General features: G+C 39.0%; 1 protein-coding gene across 1 annotated transcript in view; it reads right to left on the bottom strand.

The window, feature by feature from the left end:
- Positions 1–19,024, bottom strand: part of dnah9 (dynein, axonemal, heavy chain 9) — a 166,605-nt gene that overhangs the window by 15,189 nt on the left and 132,392 nt on the right. Inside the window, exons 69-73 of the mRNA XM_088000949.1 lie at positions 17,262–17,410; positions 13,665–13,792; positions 7,650–7,877; positions 3,116–3,307; positions 2,769–2,960 (exon numbers count right to left, since the gene is read on the bottom strand). Of these exons, the coding sequence (XP_087857075.1) occupies positions 2,769–2,960; positions 3,116–3,307; positions 7,650–7,877; positions 13,665–13,792; positions 17,262–17,410 (889 nt within the window). The remainder of the gene's footprint in view (positions 1–2,768; positions 2,961–3,115; positions 3,308–7,649; positions 7,878–13,664; positions 13,793–17,261; positions 17,411–19,024) is intronic.

Genomic DNA, 19,024 nt, shown 5'->3' with positions numbered 1-19,024 from the left:
ACTCTTCAATGTAGCTGCATTAAAACATTGCTGCAAAGAAGAGTGGGCCAAGATTCCTTCAGAGTGAACGACAAAAAAAAGCTAAATCAGAGGTAATCTATAAGAGATTCTCTTTTACAGAAATTGATACCTTTCTTTTTCTGTTCTTACTTTTTCACAGGTCTGCACATCACCGAGCAGCACAGCAAGACAACGTATTCAATAATGTGATAAGCAGCTTTTTAAATCTCATGTCTGGTTTTTCTTCAATAGAACTGCTGACAAAAAAAGAGAAGAACCACCACAGAGTTGAAGGAGTTTTATTCAAACAATTAAACTGATAACAGATGACGGCACAAAGAAGATGGAAATGCTGCATTTTGCATCTGCTACTCCATAATGAAAACACATGCTTCTAAACTGAGTGCAAAATAAAAATCAAATAGAAATAAAAAAGTGCTTATTTGGTGAGTTGCATTAAAAAAAAAAAAAAAAGTTCCTCTGATGTCAGGATGAAAGTTTTAGAAACAACCTGGCTTTTAGTACAGGATCTCTTTGTAGTCGCTTCTTTGATCTCTTTAATCCTTCCTGTCGAACTTTTACTGATAGCATGTGTTTAATGTTGAAGGAACAAAAATGTTTCGGGTGGATGTGTGCGAAATTCCACCCGGATGGTTACAGTGGAAGTGATGGCCTTCTGGTACCCAGAGGGCATTTAAAAGCCCCGGCTCTCCGGTCAAACTCCTTCCTGGCTCAGCCTGGCCGTGTTGTGACAGCGAAGAGTAAAAAGCTGCAGTTTCTCCCTCCAGAGCTACTTAATACATCTATATGTGCTCACTGAGCAGTCCACAGACTAAGGGGAAATTAAATCCAAATCAAACATCCCACTCCTCTTTGGTTCCACTGGAAAACGTATGGGAGGAATCTGAACCGATTATTGCTCACATATTACATCACCGTGGGCCACAGCACACACAAACTTTAATCGCTGCTGATTTAATCCAGTCAATTAGGGTTTGTGTTCAGTGATAAATGAAGGTGAGGGGCAGGAAAAAGTGACGGCATGTTGAGGTGAAGCAGCAGCCAGACAATAGCACGATTCCCTAAAGTTGGCTAAGCAGGTTTAAAAGTCAAAGGACACTTTCAAGAAATGTTATTTGAACCAGCATAAAAAAATGCTGGTTCAAATTTGTTGGTTTTACTTAAATCCAGTTCAGATATGATTAAAATTGTACATTTAAATATCCATCTGAAACATTCTTCTTATACTACATATTTCCCAATAAGCTCCATTTTAAACAGTTTTTAAGCTGGTTTATATTTGTACTTTTTTGTAACTCATCATTCAAAATCCATTGCATAAATCTACTCCACACACTGATAAACAAAAACTCTTTTTTGGTTCTTCCAATACAATGTTTATTTATTTTATTGTTCTGCATTAGCTTAAAATATAATCAAAACAAACATTTGTTTTCATGACGAGAACAATCATTTTCAATTTTGAATTTTTATCTTTTAATGAGTAGTGTTTTAACTCTGTTTGGCATTTTTTATTTTAAACATTGTATTAAAATGTATTTTTTCCCCTTGTAGATATTGCAAATTACCTTGGTATTTGTTAACATTTAATAATTGTCCAAATACAAATAAACCAATAAATGACAGGTGAACAAATAAGTAACAGTACAAATATAAGGTTTGAAATGGACAGTGAACGTGGAAATCACTGAAAGCTAAATTAAATAGTAATATTTACGGAATGTTTCATTTTTATAAATATTACTGTACTATTTTGGTTTGTTTCTAAATCTGCCTACTGTGACGACTGTATTGCAGATATTGTTGACATCTAAATGAAAAACAAATGCAGAATAGGCTTTTGGTTTGGGGAAATACTCCAGTATACATGGACAGAGTTTTTATAATTGGGTGAAATAACAGTACAGATGTTATTGCAGGCAGTTTTCTATCTCTCTGAAACAAAAGCTTGTAAGCAAAAATTTTTTTTGAATGTAAACTCACACTGATCAATCACATTCACTTTTTTTAATACTTTAACTGAATGTTTATCAACAGACAAGCATCAAGTCTGATCAATACCATTGATTCTTACAAGAAAACAAAAATGAGTAAAAATTCAGATGTATGGTTAAATGCCTGACAGCAATAAAATGCAACAGTCACCATTCGTCAAACATGTTTGTACAGAAACAACATCAAAATCTTTGATGTTGTTGTTTTTGTACTTGAATTACAGTCTATAAAACACTACCACAATAATTAGACAAAATATCATTTCTGCATCGTCTTACTGTGAACTTATAAAAGGCGATGCATCTTGCCTTTTAGGATAGATTACTTTATACCAACAGAGAAACTTCTTCCACCCACAGAACAACTCTGCCTGTGAGACATATTAATATAACTAAACTACAATCTGTAATTTCCCAGGGACCCACACATAGTTTTATTGGTATTGATTTAGCATTGAACTGTATACGTCCACACAGTGCCCAGGGAAGAATGATGGAGAAAGACCTATTAATTATAGCTGTTCGGTCAGAGCCGTTTGAAGCGATCATTAATTTGCAGAGGGCACAGAAAAGCCCCCTGGGAACAAGTAGGTGGAGGGACCTGAACTTTCTTCTGGATCACTTACCATTTACACAATGTCTGATCCAACTGTACAAAACATTCTCTTCCTTTTCTTTCTTGTGGTTTTGGTGGTGGGAATGGTTTTACTAAATGGTTTCATGTTGTCCAATTGGTGGCAACGTTTCCCTCACCTGGTGGTAGCTGTTGTAATCCATGTTGCCAGGCAAGGGGAAACCAGGCGCCAGAAATAACTCCCCCTCCATCATCTCAGGCTTAATAAACTCCTCCAGGTAAGTTCGACACAGATGTCGATCCCAGTCGTCGGTGATGTGACCCCCGTACATGATCTCGCCAAACAGGTAGCGCAGGTCGTCGTACGGCACCTGGCAATTACAAAGAGAGACGATGTTGCTCCGCCAAAAGCGCCTCAGGGTGTCACACGAGTTCACATTTCCAATTAAGACTCCAAACAGTATTCTTTGCAAACCACCTGCACAAGAATGGAAAGAAAAGAGAGGGGGGCGGGGGCGTAATGTACCTTCAGATTGGCCTCCAGGTAGTTGTAGAGGACGTTGATAGAAATGGTCAGGTCTCCGGTGTTAAAGGGATACGATCTGTTCCAACCTTGAGGACCAAATTTTCTTCTCTCAGCGACCACCGCGTGGAAGTAGCAGAGGGAGAACCAGATGCTTTTGAACTCATTCTCCCGTGCACACATGTCCAGAGACTCCTGTTAAACCAAAGGACAAACTGCAGAAGGAGATCTTCTGGCACAAGAAATTACAATATTTCCATGTAGATATGTTTCGTGTAAGAGAGTTGATTTCCACAAAACTCAGTCCAGTTACTGTTAGGGCTACAAGCCACCCCCCCACCCCCTCACCCCCAAAAAAGGTGAGTAATTTTTAATACACATTTGACACGTTTTTGACAAATGAAAGATAGTCATTTTTGAATTTCCTTTTTATGTTGACAGACATGAAGAACAAAGACTTTGTTGGACTGGCTGACGGTATTTTGATATATAAACACTGAAAAAGTTCAAACTCCTTTTAAATCAGTCATGATGACACTTTGAAAAAGACTATCAAGGTGTACATATCTCCAAATAAGAGCAAAATCTGTTTTTCCTCCTAGGACTGTAAGAACCAAATGAGCTCACTCTGTTTTTGCAGCTTGTTTTTACTGCATTTTCTGAGTGAAACTATAAAACCAGTCGATACCTTCCAGGAACAGAGGATTTTCTATCATTGGATAACTGGTTTGGGAATGCTTGCAGCTTGTTCTCAGCAGAACATAATTTTCTTGTGGTGTCCAGCAAGTATTGTGTGACTGAACAGAAATCTAAGTGACCACGGGTACTACAGTGACAAACCCTGCGACTGGAGAGACTTATTAAGACTCACCAGATATACATTTGAGTCGTTGTGAAGTAGGAAATATCTCTTAGTTCTTGTGACTGCAACCTTGAGTAAAGGAACCCATTTATCTGTTCTTGTGGAGAATGTACAAGCCTTTACAAACTACTTTCTAAGTACTGAAAGAAAATAACCGGCTAACCATTAGCCTAACCAGTTAGATGAGGTATAAATGCCATTTAAAATGAACTCAACTCAATAAGGCGACTCAACACACAATTTAAGTTGTTACTTCCAAATCAGTCTTCTACCAAGGTTTTATGCAGCTTGATACCCTGCATCCACCTCAATATCAGGGGCTCATAATAATACCTTAAAGTGATACAGCAACAACAAGACTATACAAAGACTGTATAGTCTCTGAATGCAACATTGCAGCCTTACCAATAATTGTTTCCACACCCCATTGTAAGAGGTACAGAGTTGTGGCAGACGGCTCTGTGAACAGTTTCATTTTGTCAAATCTTCCCTGATGCAGCACAGTAACAGAGACAAGAAGGTGACTGGATTGCAATAAAGCCAACCATGAGATTCATTTTTAATTGTCACAACTTGTCAGGCGCTTTCAGCTTCCAACTGTCTCCTGGGCTCATTATTCTAGACAGGCAAATAAAGAAAAAAAAAAAAAAGAAAAGAAACGTAAATGGCACTGTAATCTCCAGAGGGGCGGGGGAGTCGGTTAAATAAGCATCCCGACAACCCTTATGGAAACCAGAAGAGTGGAGTCTCTTTACTTTAGCATGTAGCAAGCTGTGTATCATAGTAAAGGCCCCACATTTCCCCCCTGCTGCAGTGCCCTGGGGAGCTGACTGCTACGATGTGCACACAGAGTGAATAAGTAGAGTGCAGGCTTACTGCCACACACACACACGGTCGTTGTTTGAGGTTTAGTTAATATTCTGCACGGCGCTCCTCTGCTCAACCCAGCTGAAAGAGATGCATAACCTCCCTATCCATGACCTGTGGACTGGAGAGAAACAAAATGCTGCAAGATTGTTGGTACAAACACGCACATGCACTCATACCCTGCATTCACAAACACGAACTGAAAGGACATTTCCATATCAATGAACTGCCAGAGTTAACCATCTTTGGTGTCTGATTACCCACAAAGAATGATTGGCTCAACAAACCAATAAGGAATTGGAAATCCATAGGCACTCTCTAGGGTTTAGCTTTTAGTGATGCAAGTTGTATCTTTTTTTGACAGTGGTCTGCAACAAGAGGCAGGTCAGTGAATTGCAGAAAAACCAAAGAAAAAAGAATGTTATTTCTCTGGCTTAGCTCTGGCTTTGGCCTTGCGGTGGTCCATAACAGAGAATCAGGCGGCCATTGATTAAGTCTCACCGACAACACATGACCAGAATATTCTCCGAGCCTAACCTCGGCAGACCTCCCCATGCCTCTGCATAAGGCCGGGCTCACAAACAAGTCGCACTTATCAGGCAAGATACACATCAGCAAACTAAGGATTGTGGAAATGGATCGGGACGTAGCCGAGAGGTCAGGTAATGGTGCGGGCGAAGATGCATTGGCAGCAAAGCACTGAGGTAATGGTAAGGCTTAGAAACAGACAAAGAACCGATAAGGTAGAGAAACACTTGAGGAGGCCACTGTGGCACACAGATCCATTCTAACCATGGAGCCCGCAGAATGAACCAGGAGCATAATATCGTCTAGCTTTTCCCTGATAACACAGCTGCAAATTGGCCTTGTTCAGACGTCTGTCCTCAGGTAATCCTTCCGCCCCCGCCGGTGTTCACCACACCAAGCTTCACTTCAGCAATGCCTATATTTATGCCCTGCGTAGGTCACAGGAAACTGAGCAGCCAGGAGACGACTGTACTTTTTGTTTGTTGTAACAATTGTAATTTGGCAGCTTCATGACAGTGAACATTGTATTGTCTCAGCTATGACTCAGAACTAAGAGAAGAACAAAACCTCTTCAACAATAAATAAAAAACAACTGCCTTCAGATATTTTGATCCCACACAATGGACACTCGTATTGTTCTGGGAAATCTGGTGCTCTGGGTCTATACCTTCCCAAGTCACCGTAACTCCATGAGAGTAACTAAATATAGTCAAATAAATAGTAAAAAATGCTCCAAAAAAATGGGAGAAAACCAAGAATTGACGTGTTTGTGTGTGTGTGAGTGTGTCTGTGCAGGGCTTGTGCAAAAGGCTTTTTGTGTAATATTAAAAAAAAGGAGGAAGTAGTAATTGAAAGTATTCTTTTTTTATTGTTATTTGCATAGTTTAATAATCCAAATGGGTAGATCCATAAATATTCATACATATTTTTGACAAGTGTATACGTCAAATGTATAAATATGGGGAGTTTAATGAGATCTAGTGTTATGAGAACTTGCAATATTAAAAGCCCTACAATATTTCTGGTCAAAGGGAAGTCTGTCTCAAAGCGCTAATAAGTTCCTCTGAGCATTGTCTGGAGGTATTAATATGAAACTCAGACATGAATTGCATCCCAAGACAGTTAAAACATTGAAGAAGCCTCCACCAGTTGTAAGTAATCGCATCCCAGCTTTTTTGCTATGTAAAAGAAAAAATATTTTAAAGTAATGGAGTAACAAGAAGTAAATGTGCATCCTGGATAACTAGAAACCCTTTCAATTATTTTGTAGATTCCTATCTACAAAGGTGGTAATGTCGATTTCACTATTTTTAAAGGAGTCTGGAGAGGTGTCAAGGTTGTTGGCACTGATGCCTGGGTTCATGAAGTCTGTTTGCATTGAGACTGTATTTTCAAGTACAGCAAACTCTGATATGGTTCAAACTCGTATGTGGATGCAAACAGACTGGAGAGCGCTCCAAAAGCAGGAAGTGGACTATAAAGAATGACATTTTGGGTCAATAAAAGTAAAACAAGAGTCTAATACTGTAGGGAGAAATAGCTTTTGCCAAAGACAAAAGATAAAACTTGCAATCGCTAAAATCTAACACCACTTAATTTTTGTTTACATTGTTTGAAGGAGGAAGTTGTGCTCGGTGTCTTCTTCTGAGGGTTTTGGTGGTGTTTCTTCCAGTGCAGCGCCACCACAAGCAAGGGAGGGAACAGGTTTTTGGATAGTTTGACACAATGAGGTTATGAAAGCAAACCGCACCAGCTGAAAATGTTACAAAAGTTGCAATTTTCAACCCAGAGTCGAACAGAGTCCACCAGACTATCGGGTATGAAAACACCCCTAGCATGTGGACTGGCAACATGTCCAGCGTGTACCCTACCTCTTTCCCAGGGACGGCTGGGTGGAGGAACCAGGCCTATGACCCTGTTAGGGTAAGTGGGTGTAAAGAAAATACTGATAGATTAGTTTTGTAAAGGTCCATCAAGATGTCACTTTTTTTTTTATTAGACTACAGGTTGATCAGAAACAACACAAAAAGGACAAAATGGCATACTGACACCATTGTGTCACGCTCACTGACCAGAGATTATCGTTGTGGGTTGTTTAGTAGATATTTATTTTTATCAATATGTATTTTGGCATTTATTCTGATCAAACCTCAGCCGGATTGTTGAAACATTTCTAGTTCTCGTGAAGCCATTATCGTCTATCATCTAGAAATAAGCATTGAAGTAAAGCTTATTACTCCTTACAAAGCAAATTGATCTCCACAACCTTGACAGTGTTACCTGGTTGAAGTTGTCCAGGGCTTTGTGCAGGTTGGCATGCATGCCGGTAGGTGGTTCATTCGTAATCTTGATGGAGTTCTCCAGGATCCCCTGAGGGATGAAGTGGCTGTCGCGGGTGGAGGACGGCTCAGCGCTGACAAACACTCTGAAGTTCTCGTGGCTTCCCTCGGCATACTGCTCGAGAAGTTTCTCCAGCGTGCCCAGCCAGCGAGCAACCAGGTGGATGTTCTTACAGAGGAGAAAACGAGCAAAAAGACAGAAAAATAATAGTTTAAATCAATAGTTTGACTATTTATTATCCAATAGTGGAATTTATTGCAAGGTTAGCCTATCCTATAATAATTTAATTTATTCATTACTGCACACAATAACATCAGAGTGCTTGGTTCTTGTGTCAAGTGGAGTGAATGACGGTAAAGATGAAGTTCAGCCTAAGTATTAGTTGGGCTAAATTATTTCTTGAGAGAGCGTAGTCAACTTTAAAGAGATGCAAGGCTGAATTGGCTGGTGACCAGAATCTGTCAATATTCAGTCAGTCAAAATCTATGAGCTTCATTCCGATCTGTTTACTCTGAACACTCTTCGGTGTGGAAGCTGTTGCTGAATAAATAAAACTCAATCTTAGATATTTTCTGTATCAACACGATGTGCGTCAGTCAGTTGAAAATCAGAGACTTAACAGAAATCCAAAGCCATATTGTCAAAGTTTTTACATTTTATCAATCTGGTTCAGTTCAAAGCCAGAAGGCTTTATATTATATTTATATTATATCCATATTTTTTATAACAAAAGATATGCTGGATTTAGAAATGTTGGGTGCATTTTCAAGGGAAATTGTCAACCTTTGTAGAACAGCCCTAATGTTTACTGCTGCAGTAATTGCACTATTGTGCATGTTGCCAAGATAAGATGCTCAGTGCTCCTTGCAACATGGCCTATTAAACATTAACAACCATTCAGGTTAGGAAGTGTGGAAACAAAACATTTCGACTCCTGCTCTCATGTCTTCTATCTTCGTCCCGAAAGAGAAAACCAAATCGGTTAAAACATGAACCAAAGATCACAAATCAGCCACTAATTTCTGATCGGTGCACTTCTCGACTCTAATCTGCTCTGACTGCACTTCGACTTTTCTGTAAATGTCTGGGCTTAAACGGATAACACAAAGTGCCATAATAAGGAGCTGGAATTGCCAATATAATTCCGTCCTGTGATGACAACAAGAAAAAAGGAGCAATTAAAACGCTACACATCTCCTGTTCTTTACTGTGACTTTGATGTGGTACTAAATTAAATGGTACATAGCGCCTGAAACGCTTTTTTTTGGGTTGACAGAGTGAAGTGACCATTTTCCAGTGGAGGATTTTTAAGACTTTTATACATATTCATCTTGGTGTTACACAAGCTGCGGAGCCATCACACGAGCTGCGGACGACTTCAATTTTCCATCTCAACCGTCCTGACGAGAACAGGATATCCGATGACTGATAAGGAGTGTGCCCAGCCCCCCCACACGTCTCACCATGCAGCACTGCCCACTCCCTAAATCTAATTACAGCACTAATAACTGCAGTCATTGATTCATAAGCCGCTTTACTTTCTCATTTCCCTTTGCTCTCAGTATTTAATCTTCCTTATGATGACTGGAGTAAGAACTCTTTAACGAATGACAGGCAACAACAGATGAGGGTTGGGACGTCAGTTTTGTGGGACTCAGAAGAGGAAAAAGTAAAGTCAATCCACCGACGAAGAAGTTCGGGAACAGAGGAGGACGTAAGTTAGTTCTTCGCCTGCCGGTGCCTTAGAGAGTAATGAACGGTATACAAATTAAAAGTCTAAATTCAAACGCTTTTTCATCAAGCCACAGCACAACTCTTCCTCTTGGCATGTAAATAGTTTGGCTATAAAGCGAGCCAACAGTAGAAGTGAGAGACTGCCTGAGAACTTGTCACTGTAATGAAAGCATTCATCGTCTGGCTGCAGGGAGAGGAGACGAGAGGAATGGAGAAAGACAAACCAGCAGGCCAACAGACAAACAAACACGACAGCAGAGAGCTCCTGTTTTATATGGTTTTTTAATTAACTTTCAGGTGCCGTGTTCTTCAGGTTTTTTTTCCTTCCTTCCCTCAACGTCTTCCCAATAAGGGCCTCCCAGCTTCTTCGATGGCTGCAATGATACCACATCAAGGAGTCCTCTATTTACATAATAATATGAGAGTTGAATCTAAAAGCCATTAGAACACACCACTGGCAAGGTCTTTGATGCATTGCTGTCACACGCGACCCGAGGGAAGGCACGATGGCACGTTCGACTGCACCATAAGCGTCTCCATCGAGCAAGCAGAAACACACGCAGGCGACCGCACACAGTATTTCTCCTTCGCAGAGGAATTGGTCGGGGAGCAGCGTGGACGAGGACAGCTGCACAGCTGGGCTCCTGCACTGATGAGGCGGCCCCGCAGCTCAGAGTCTCTCAGACTCCACAGTGACGTAGGAAAGCAGCAAACAGGGCAGAAGAGGGAAAAATATAAAAAATAAAATCAAACCTGCTCCGCCGACACAATGAAGGCACTCACAGCTCGGCACGCTGAGGATAAATTCACAAATGTGGAGAATACAGCTGCAGAAGGTGTCTTGGCATGGGTTTCAATGTTTAGAAATGTTTCATGTTGTGCAATTATCAGCGTGACTGTTTAGGCTTTAAATGCAGGACGCACAAAAACAAAAGGAACATCCTTATATGTAAATGAAGGTCTTTTCAAATAGTTCAAATAGTGTGTAGGGAAATGATATAACTTTAGGTCTATGCAAATAAGAAGCTTACACTGCAAAAACACAAAATCTTACAAAGTAATTTTGGTCTTGCTTCTAGTGCAAATATCTTATTACAATTGAAATAAATCAAACTAACTTAAAAGTAACTTTTCAGAAAGCTTGAGAGGCTCGTCTTAAGTCAATAATCCCTTAATACTGATGAAAAAGTACTTACTCTATTGGCAGATAAATTAACTTCCAACATGGGAAAATGTCTTATGTGTTAAATAATCTGCCAAAGGAACAAGTACTGAAAATACTGAGATATTTGAACTAGAAACTACTAGACCAAAACTGCTTGGTAAGGTTTTGTGTTTTTGCAGTGCAGGTGTGTGTGTTTGAATGTCTAATAAAGCAAAAAAGCCTTGACCTTCCTCTTGTTGCTTGGATTAATGTTCTTCTTTAATTGACCTCTTAGACATTTCTACTCCCACAGGAAGCAAAAACTCTAAAACCAATTCTTAGTTAGGTTATTTAAAAAAAGAAAAAGTCTCTCAACAATTGTTCTTAGGTACGAGTGTATTCATAGTTTTGTACTACTCTGTGATGGAGTGTAATCTGTTCAGTGTGAACCACGTCTCAGATTACTACTGGGGATCCACCCCCTCCTTGATTTTATAGACGACAAAATCTATGTGACACAGACTACCTGTTTGTCTCTGACATGTTAAATTATGTTTATTTACATAAAGAATTTCCAGAGCGTTGCAGAACTATTTTTGCCGTGGTTCCTAGCAAAGCAAGTAGACATGCACTATGCTGCCTTCTTTTACAAATCCCTGTATGTCTTGTCTACCAGCACGCAATAAAATAAAGCTTTTGAAAGTGCATGAACAGTAGTGGTGTTAGGATTATATATATATATATATATATATATATATATATATATATATATATATATATATATATATATATATATATATATATATATATATATATATATATATATATATTCAAGGTCACTGTGACTGATGCTGGTGGCAGGTTCCTAAGGAGGCGACATGGGAGAGTTTCTGCAGTAATCAGCAGTGCCAGCTGTGGTGACTGGCAGTTGCAGAGACAGATTGGTCCACTTTATATCAAAACCTCAAATAAGTGAGTGATTTTGAATTTCCAAAACATCTTTGTTTCCAAATACAATCGAACCTACCTGGCTCTAGGAAAAAGAAATGACGACAGGACACTGGCATGAGACGTTTTCCCTCAAATGGCCAGGAGGCTTTAATAGTAAATTTGCAAAAAGGATGGCGAGTCGAGGCCACTCCATCCTGACTGCGTGGCCAATGTGGGATATTCAGCTCCAATCTGCCCGATTGATTGCCTCTCAATCTGCCCCCACCACCTTTCTGATGGGCTGCTTCAAAGTTTCTGCATTTCCCTCTCTCAGCCCCATCTGAGCAGAAGCTGCTGTTCAGACGTATAATTACCTGTCGAGTAAGGGGGAACCTGCCATTGACCTGGCTTTCCACTGATGCAGCGGCAGAGGAAAATGTGGACGATGAGAGCAGAAGAGTGTGGGAAAGGCAGAGGATGCAAGTCGATGCATAAAATATTACAAGACAGGGAAAGCAACATGGCGGAATCGGCAGGTAAGACGGAGAATACAGTATGTTGTTGGTAAAATTCAGCGTGAACACGACTCCTCCCAGTCCTTTTTTCTTTATCCTTTTTTTCTCACTGTCATGGGGGTGGCTCTTGGCAGGCAGAGCCACAGACAGTCGATGAAAAAGTGAGTAGGAGGTTTGTTGCTAGGGGGACGAGAACTTCTTAATCCTCATCGATCGGCATTCTTATGCTAAGGTAATTACGCAACTTTTGTCTGCTATCCTGGGTCTTCGAGAAGACAGCAATGCCATCCCAACACTGGTTCTCTTTCTCTTTCTCCCCTGTGTGTTTCTACCAACTGTGTGAATTAAAAGAAAAGGATGTCCCACCATGCCTGGTCTGCGGTTCATATCTGTCAATACGTCCCATTGGAATTCCTCCAAGGTTTTCACTTAAAATGCAAAAGCCTGCCTGTCCCTCCGGATAAGAACAGACAGCAGCTTCAGATATTCTACTGTATAATACAACGACCCATTCAGTTAGAGAAAAAATGCACCAAAGAAAAATTTTCTATGCAGACAAACCGTAGAGGGAAACAGACATCCAGATGAGCATGCAAGAACCGTTTTTCTCTGCATAGAAGCTGCGCCTGATCTGGTGTTCTCTTTCGGAAGAACATCGGCCGAGAAAATGTCAACTAATTGTTCTCCCTTTCCTGCCGTTAACCTTTCACTTTCATGACCATAAAAAATATTCCTACATGAGTTCGTCTGTTTCTTTTTGTGCATTCTGTTCTGTCTTTTCAGACCTCTGTTCGGCTGAGGCATCCGACCGCTTGTACTGAGCCAGGTTCTGGTTCTGCTGGAGGTTTCTTCTTGTTACAGGGGAGGTTTTTTTTCTTCACTGTCACTGTATGCATGCTCGATATGAGAGACTGCTGTAAAGTCGATGACACAATCAGATGAAATCTGCTGGGTTTCCTTAGATAGGAACCTTTTCAACTAATTTGAATGATAAACTGAGCTTACTGCACAGTTTGATAACTGGAATCAATTAACTAAGTAAAGTTTTTTTTTTTCTTTCTTCCCTGTAATTGTCACGCTAATAACTTTTACTGGATAATAAATTGTCCCAGTAATCGTTGCGATAAACAATAATGTTTATTGTTAAATGTTTTGAGACCATGTTAAATAAATATATTGATAATGGCATAAAAATGCAAATTTAACGTCTCAAAGAGCAATAAATTTTAATTGTGTAAGGAACTCAACATTAGAAATGGAAAATATTTAAAATATCCAAAAAAAAAAAAATCACAAGCAATAAATAAAATGGAAATAAAAACCGCACAACACACGAAACCATAACAAATGTTGTTTATGATGACTCCAAAGAAAATTGCCCTTCAAAGAATATTCATCACCAGAACAAAAATTACTGAGCTTAATTTAATTGATCATGCATCACTGATTAATTGATGCTTGGCTGCATATTTCTTGAAATACTTGAAAAATCTAATTCAGACATTTAAATCTATCTGATCAGAAACCAACAGACACAGCAGCCTAGACATCTACAAGCCTAGCATCATGATGAATCATTTAGTACTTAGATTCCCAGCCCGGCTGTGTGAAATACGTGAGCGTTTGCTTTACCTGCAAGATGACCCAATGGCCTTCCCTAGCGGCCAGATCCAGGGCTTGTTCAGCTATGACCTCTTGGCCTTGACCCAAAGACACATTGTGGAAGTTGTTGTTGTCGAATGTGTAGCCCATCTTCTTCCCTAGAGGATAACAGACACATTTAATATGATTTACACACAAAAACCAAGTTAAACAGAATTGATTAACATTGACTAGTGCTAAGCTTCTCTAAGAATTATGGCTAGAAGGTGCATCACAAAGATAGCATTATGCAAACAATACAGAACACCTATAGAATAGCATCCTTACTACTTCTGGTAAGTTATTTTATTACCATCTGTGGACCCCAGCAAACATTTTCTCTCTGTAGACAATACAAGACTTCTGGTGTGCACAATGGGGCCAACGGAGGTGGATTGTTTTGGGGCGGTTTATTGTTAATTCCAGATTTCCCTGACCGTGTTTCTCTCTGCCTGACAGTATTCAGCTGTCAGATGCAGTGGGGAAGGCCTGCTGATCGGGGCTTGATTTAAAGCTTTGGGATCTGGACACCATGCAGTTCACGAGTCCAAAGTGTCCTAGAGTCAAATGTAAGGCCCATCTGTTAAAAACTTGAACACTGGTGAAAATATGGTCTTGCAACATGACAATAATTCCAAGCACAGCTCTAAAAAGTAAAATGCATCGCCCCAATCAAAGTCCAGTAAAACTTCAGACTAAAATGTTAAAACTGTAAAAGGCCTCTGCATTTATTGACAACCACAAATTTGAAGGTATATGTATATTTTTGTATAATTTTTGTTGTATTAAAACATCAACTATAAATAACCGTCTATTGCAAATCTAACTGTGGTTTAAAGTTTATGATATGGTATGATATCATATTAATATGGTCAAATTTGACTTCTATGCCAATATGAAAAGCCATTAACTTCAGCCTGTGGAAAAACAAAAGAAAACAATATATATTTAGAGAAAATGAAGAATGCAGGTAAGATAATTACTAACTAATAGCCTCTTCACAGAAACCCCCCTTGAAATAAATATCACTTTAAGTGTTAAAATCCAGTTATATCATATGTCAGTAAAGTTTCCACCTTTTAAAACTGAGTGCATTCAGACATTTTTTCGGGTTCTTGTTCTCAATTTAAAACTAAGTGAAGTTTCAGTCTCTTTCAGACTGCCATTAGTCCCCTGCAGAGCATTCAAAATCACATCACCTATCTAATAAAAATCTAATTAGATCCTAATACAGATGACGAAACCCAATTTTCACATGATAAAAAAAAAAAAAAAAAAAAAAAATTCCCCCTTTTTTTGTTCAGGCAGCAGCAGCTCATCAGCGTTTTCTGCAGCAGAAACTGGTTACTTTTGCCTTTGATTTTACTGGCTGCTGAAAAATAAAACTGTTGATAATCAATAACGACGCTTCTTTTGGGGAGTTTCAGAAGCATTGCTCCCCCTTATCACATTAGGAGAGACTGGTGCATTTCACACGGTACCCAGGCTTCTCTCCGTGAGAAAGAGAGAGAGAGAGAAAGAGAGACGCCAATAAAAATCTCACCAATAACAGTTCTCTCCAGGTAATAAAGGCATCTAACCGCCATCATTAAATCAATCAAAAGAGTACATAAGCTATAGAAACAGAATGTAACACACAAGCAATATGACGCATGATGATGGAGCGCATTAATGCCAAAGTACTGACTCGTGAATTTGCACGGGGGACCGGGTTGCGCCGACACACTGTGGATATTGCTTTGCTACGGTTAGCTGAAACAATCTCTGCTGCCTGAATATTTCATGGAGCCAACTCTAAATACCCACAGACGGAATAGTTTGGCAGCAGATTAAAAAGATATCAGGCAGTGAGAGACCTCCTTTTCCAGGTCAGTGGAAAAGCTCCCATTTTTAGAGGTTTTTTTTCTTTTTCTTTTTGGTCAAAGAAACAGAACCGTGGCGTCGTGTGGGTTGGGATACACAGTATTCAAACAGGAATGTAAAATAACTCAAACCGGTGACATTTACTTTCCGCTGCCCCTAATACACCAGTGGTGTCGCCTCATATATTTATGACCTTTAGCATAATCCGCTTAATCTACCCAGATACTGCTGTGCAGTGGTAGGGACGGCTGGCATCACAGCACAGACTGCTGTTCTGTCTGATACACCTTTGATGTTGTAATCACAGAAAACTACAAGTGAGACTAGATTTCCCCAGAACAGTACTCATTCCAGTCGAACTGTGCCACGTTTTCTCTCAATCAAAAATTTCAATGTGTTTCAATGGAATTCATAGAAAGAAGTAGACAGTTAGCAAGTTGTGGAAAAATTATGAATTGTTCCTAAATATTTTTATCGGAAAATACCATCTGGAATCTAGAGATTGAACCATCCTGAAGGATGACTCTTCAGATCGTCTCCCCTGCACTTAACTTCATCTCCCTACACTTGCAGTTTCTAGCAGCCATTGTACAGCGCATTCAGCGTTAAAACCATCTCACCAAACGTTCTGGAGCTCAGCTTGGTTTGCCGGGATTGAGTCACACTGCGTGACTTAAACAAGAGGTTTTTGAAACGGCTCATTTTCCAGACACTAAAAAATGTCAACTTATTACCCCAAAAAATTATGGATTGTGTTTTTTGCCTGTTTTTAGAAGTAATGAATGCACAAATGGAAGTACAAAATCATGCAAGATATGAATATTGCATAGCAGATCCCCTTTGTACCAATATTTAGAAAACTGTTCGATACTTGCTATTTGATAGCATGGCAGTTTTTTAAAGGCTTAGGGCTCTTTGTAACAAAGGTGAGAAAGTCACCTTGTTACTGCATTTATAATAATTGGTACTAAACCATTAAGTAGTAGTCATTTTAGCACCTAGTCAGGAAAAAGAAATGTAAAAAAAAATGTTTAAAGTGTTTTTTCTGCATAGCAAAACAGAACAAGAAACATTTAGTAGAAGTATCAATATCCTTTATGGAAGTATACACCTTGGACTCAGCTGTGGGGTTTATTGGAAAGCAGATGGTCTTTCAGTGTAAACAGGGATCAGGTTCATGAAAAGGTTTTTTTTACAGTGTAAGCAAAGATCTGCTCTGTGAAACTGTGTTCAGCAGCAGTTCTTCAATTTCTGTTTCTGGAAATGCTACATTTGGGTGCAGCTTGGGGGTCCACATATTTTATTATTAGCCATGATAGCCGCTATTTACTAAGATGGTTGCACTGGTTCAACTCTGAAAGCTTTGACTTTTCCTGTTTGTTTAAACTAAAAAAGCTAATCTCTGGACATGCCTGTCATGTTGTTAGAGTTTTTAAGCCGCCCTCAGAATCACTGCTTTGATTCTTAGTTCTGATTGGTCAGGTGAGTTTTCTGCAAGAGAGGGGAGGGGCAAAATTTGAAAATCGTTCGTTTTCAATCCGGTATTTTCAAATAATACCACTAATACTCTGTCACACTAAAGCAAAGCTTCAAGGGACATAAACACTTTTACAAAGCTTCAACTCCAGCTTCTTTATAAAATACAAAACGATAAATTGGTCACATGCTAGTTTGTGCTGAACTTTAGAGTGAAATTTTAAGGCTTACATCAAGCAGTGGTATTACCATGTTTCTCTACGTCCTTCAAAGGATCCACTCCAGGAGACAGGATGAAGAACATGGGAGTAGCTGGACTGGACTCTTCAAAGGAGACGGCGAAGTCCAGTGGTCTGCCCATCACGTACTCGCCTCCCAGTTTCTCATCTACAAAGTCTCTGCAGGAGGGGACAAGGCTTAGTTCTTTTCAGCTTGTTTTGTTTCATCTTTGACCGACAAAGTGCAGACCTTGAAGAATCTGAATCCTCTTATAGTGCAGAGACAGCTGTTTAAAATCAGCAAATCAAGAGAAATGCTTTCTGTCTCAAACACAGTTTGCTGATAAGAATGGGAATGCTTTAAATAGATTAGGAGTTTGCACCTTGGTGCAGTTTTTAGATTTGATATTTGGAAGTGAGTGTTCTGGTGAGCTTGGTTTTGTTTCACTTGTAAATGAATGATAAGAGCATAATACAGATCCTACCTAAAAGGTAAACATTATATATGCTATCTGAATTTTTACAGAGCATTACTGCAACTATCTTGGTTAATCCAGGTATTCCCATATTTATTTAACATTTTGTGACGGTAGTGAACTTTGTCAACAGTAAACAGAAAACACAGACAGAAGGAGAAAGATGTTCAGCAAAGGTTCCAAGTTTTGGATTTGAACCAAGGACGGCTCCGTCATGGAGTGTAAAGAGTGAGTACTCATGCTTGACCTTTTAAAGAATTTATTTAAAACAGTGGCAACACATCAGCTGGATGTATGTTAATTATTAAAAATATTAATGTAATTCTGGAATATTTCACAATACTCTGAAGACCAAAATAGCAGAAATTGTAAGCAAAAAAAAAAAAAACAAATACAACACAGTTAGATTTTATTTTGCTCTGGCTTGAGACTTGACATCTCTTGACCTGTTGTGAAAGGTTCTGAATAACAGAAGAAACTGCGCAGTTGGAAAGGGAGGAGAACAAAGTTCAGGCTTAAAACAGACTTTTGACATTTAACATGAAGTGCTTCTGAAATTCACAGGCTTTGGACAAACAAAAAGAAATATATATATATATATATATATATATATATATATATATATATATATATATATATATAAGATATATAAAAATTAACAGAATGGTTGTTCAGTAAACAAACCACTGAGTTTTAAAGACAATAACTGCTTTGTTAAGCTTGAATTAATGTAAGGTTTTCTTTTATCCATACATGGTCAAAATTATACATATATGCTCAAACACAAACCACTTTATTTATCTAGCAATGTCAGTTTGGACAAACCATTGACTTAACAACTGCCTTAATTCTTAAAGCAAGCATTAGAAAAGGTGTTGGAAACATTTCTCATGGTTAGTTTCCACTTAAAGCTGTACCACATAGTTTCTGCAGATTTGATTCAAATCTCCTGTTGCACCAAATCCCAAATGTCCAACATACTTCGATCTGGTCACTGTGGTGGAAAGTGGATCACAGGACTGTTCATGAAACCAGCCTGAACCACTGGCTCAAGGCAGCATCATGCCATGATATCGCATTATGTTTCACCAATCGACAAAAATTTGGTTAAATTTGTAAATTTTAGCATACAAACTACCAAACGGGTAGTATGGTTGAGTGTTTTCATGCAATTCCAGACAGATAATATTATTTGGCTTTAATATTTAAAAAAATTGTTTTTGTTATTCGAGATTAGTTCTTTGTTGAAACAAGATTTTTAAGTTGAATTTGAAGAACTTTTTATCATTATTCTGGATCATTATTAAATTATTCCAAA

The sequence above is a fragment of the Poecilia mexicana genome, unplaced genomic scaffold (assembly GCF_051168715.1).
Source record: "Poecilia mexicana isolate PSO_F unplaced genomic scaffold, ASM5116871v1 scaffold_19, whole genome shotgun sequence".
NCBI lineage: Eukaryota > Metazoa > Chordata > Actinopteri > Cyprinodontiformes > Poeciliidae > Poecilia > Poecilia mexicana.
Note: the sequence above shows the minus strand (reverse complement) of the source record. Positions and strands in the feature narration are given on the sequence as shown.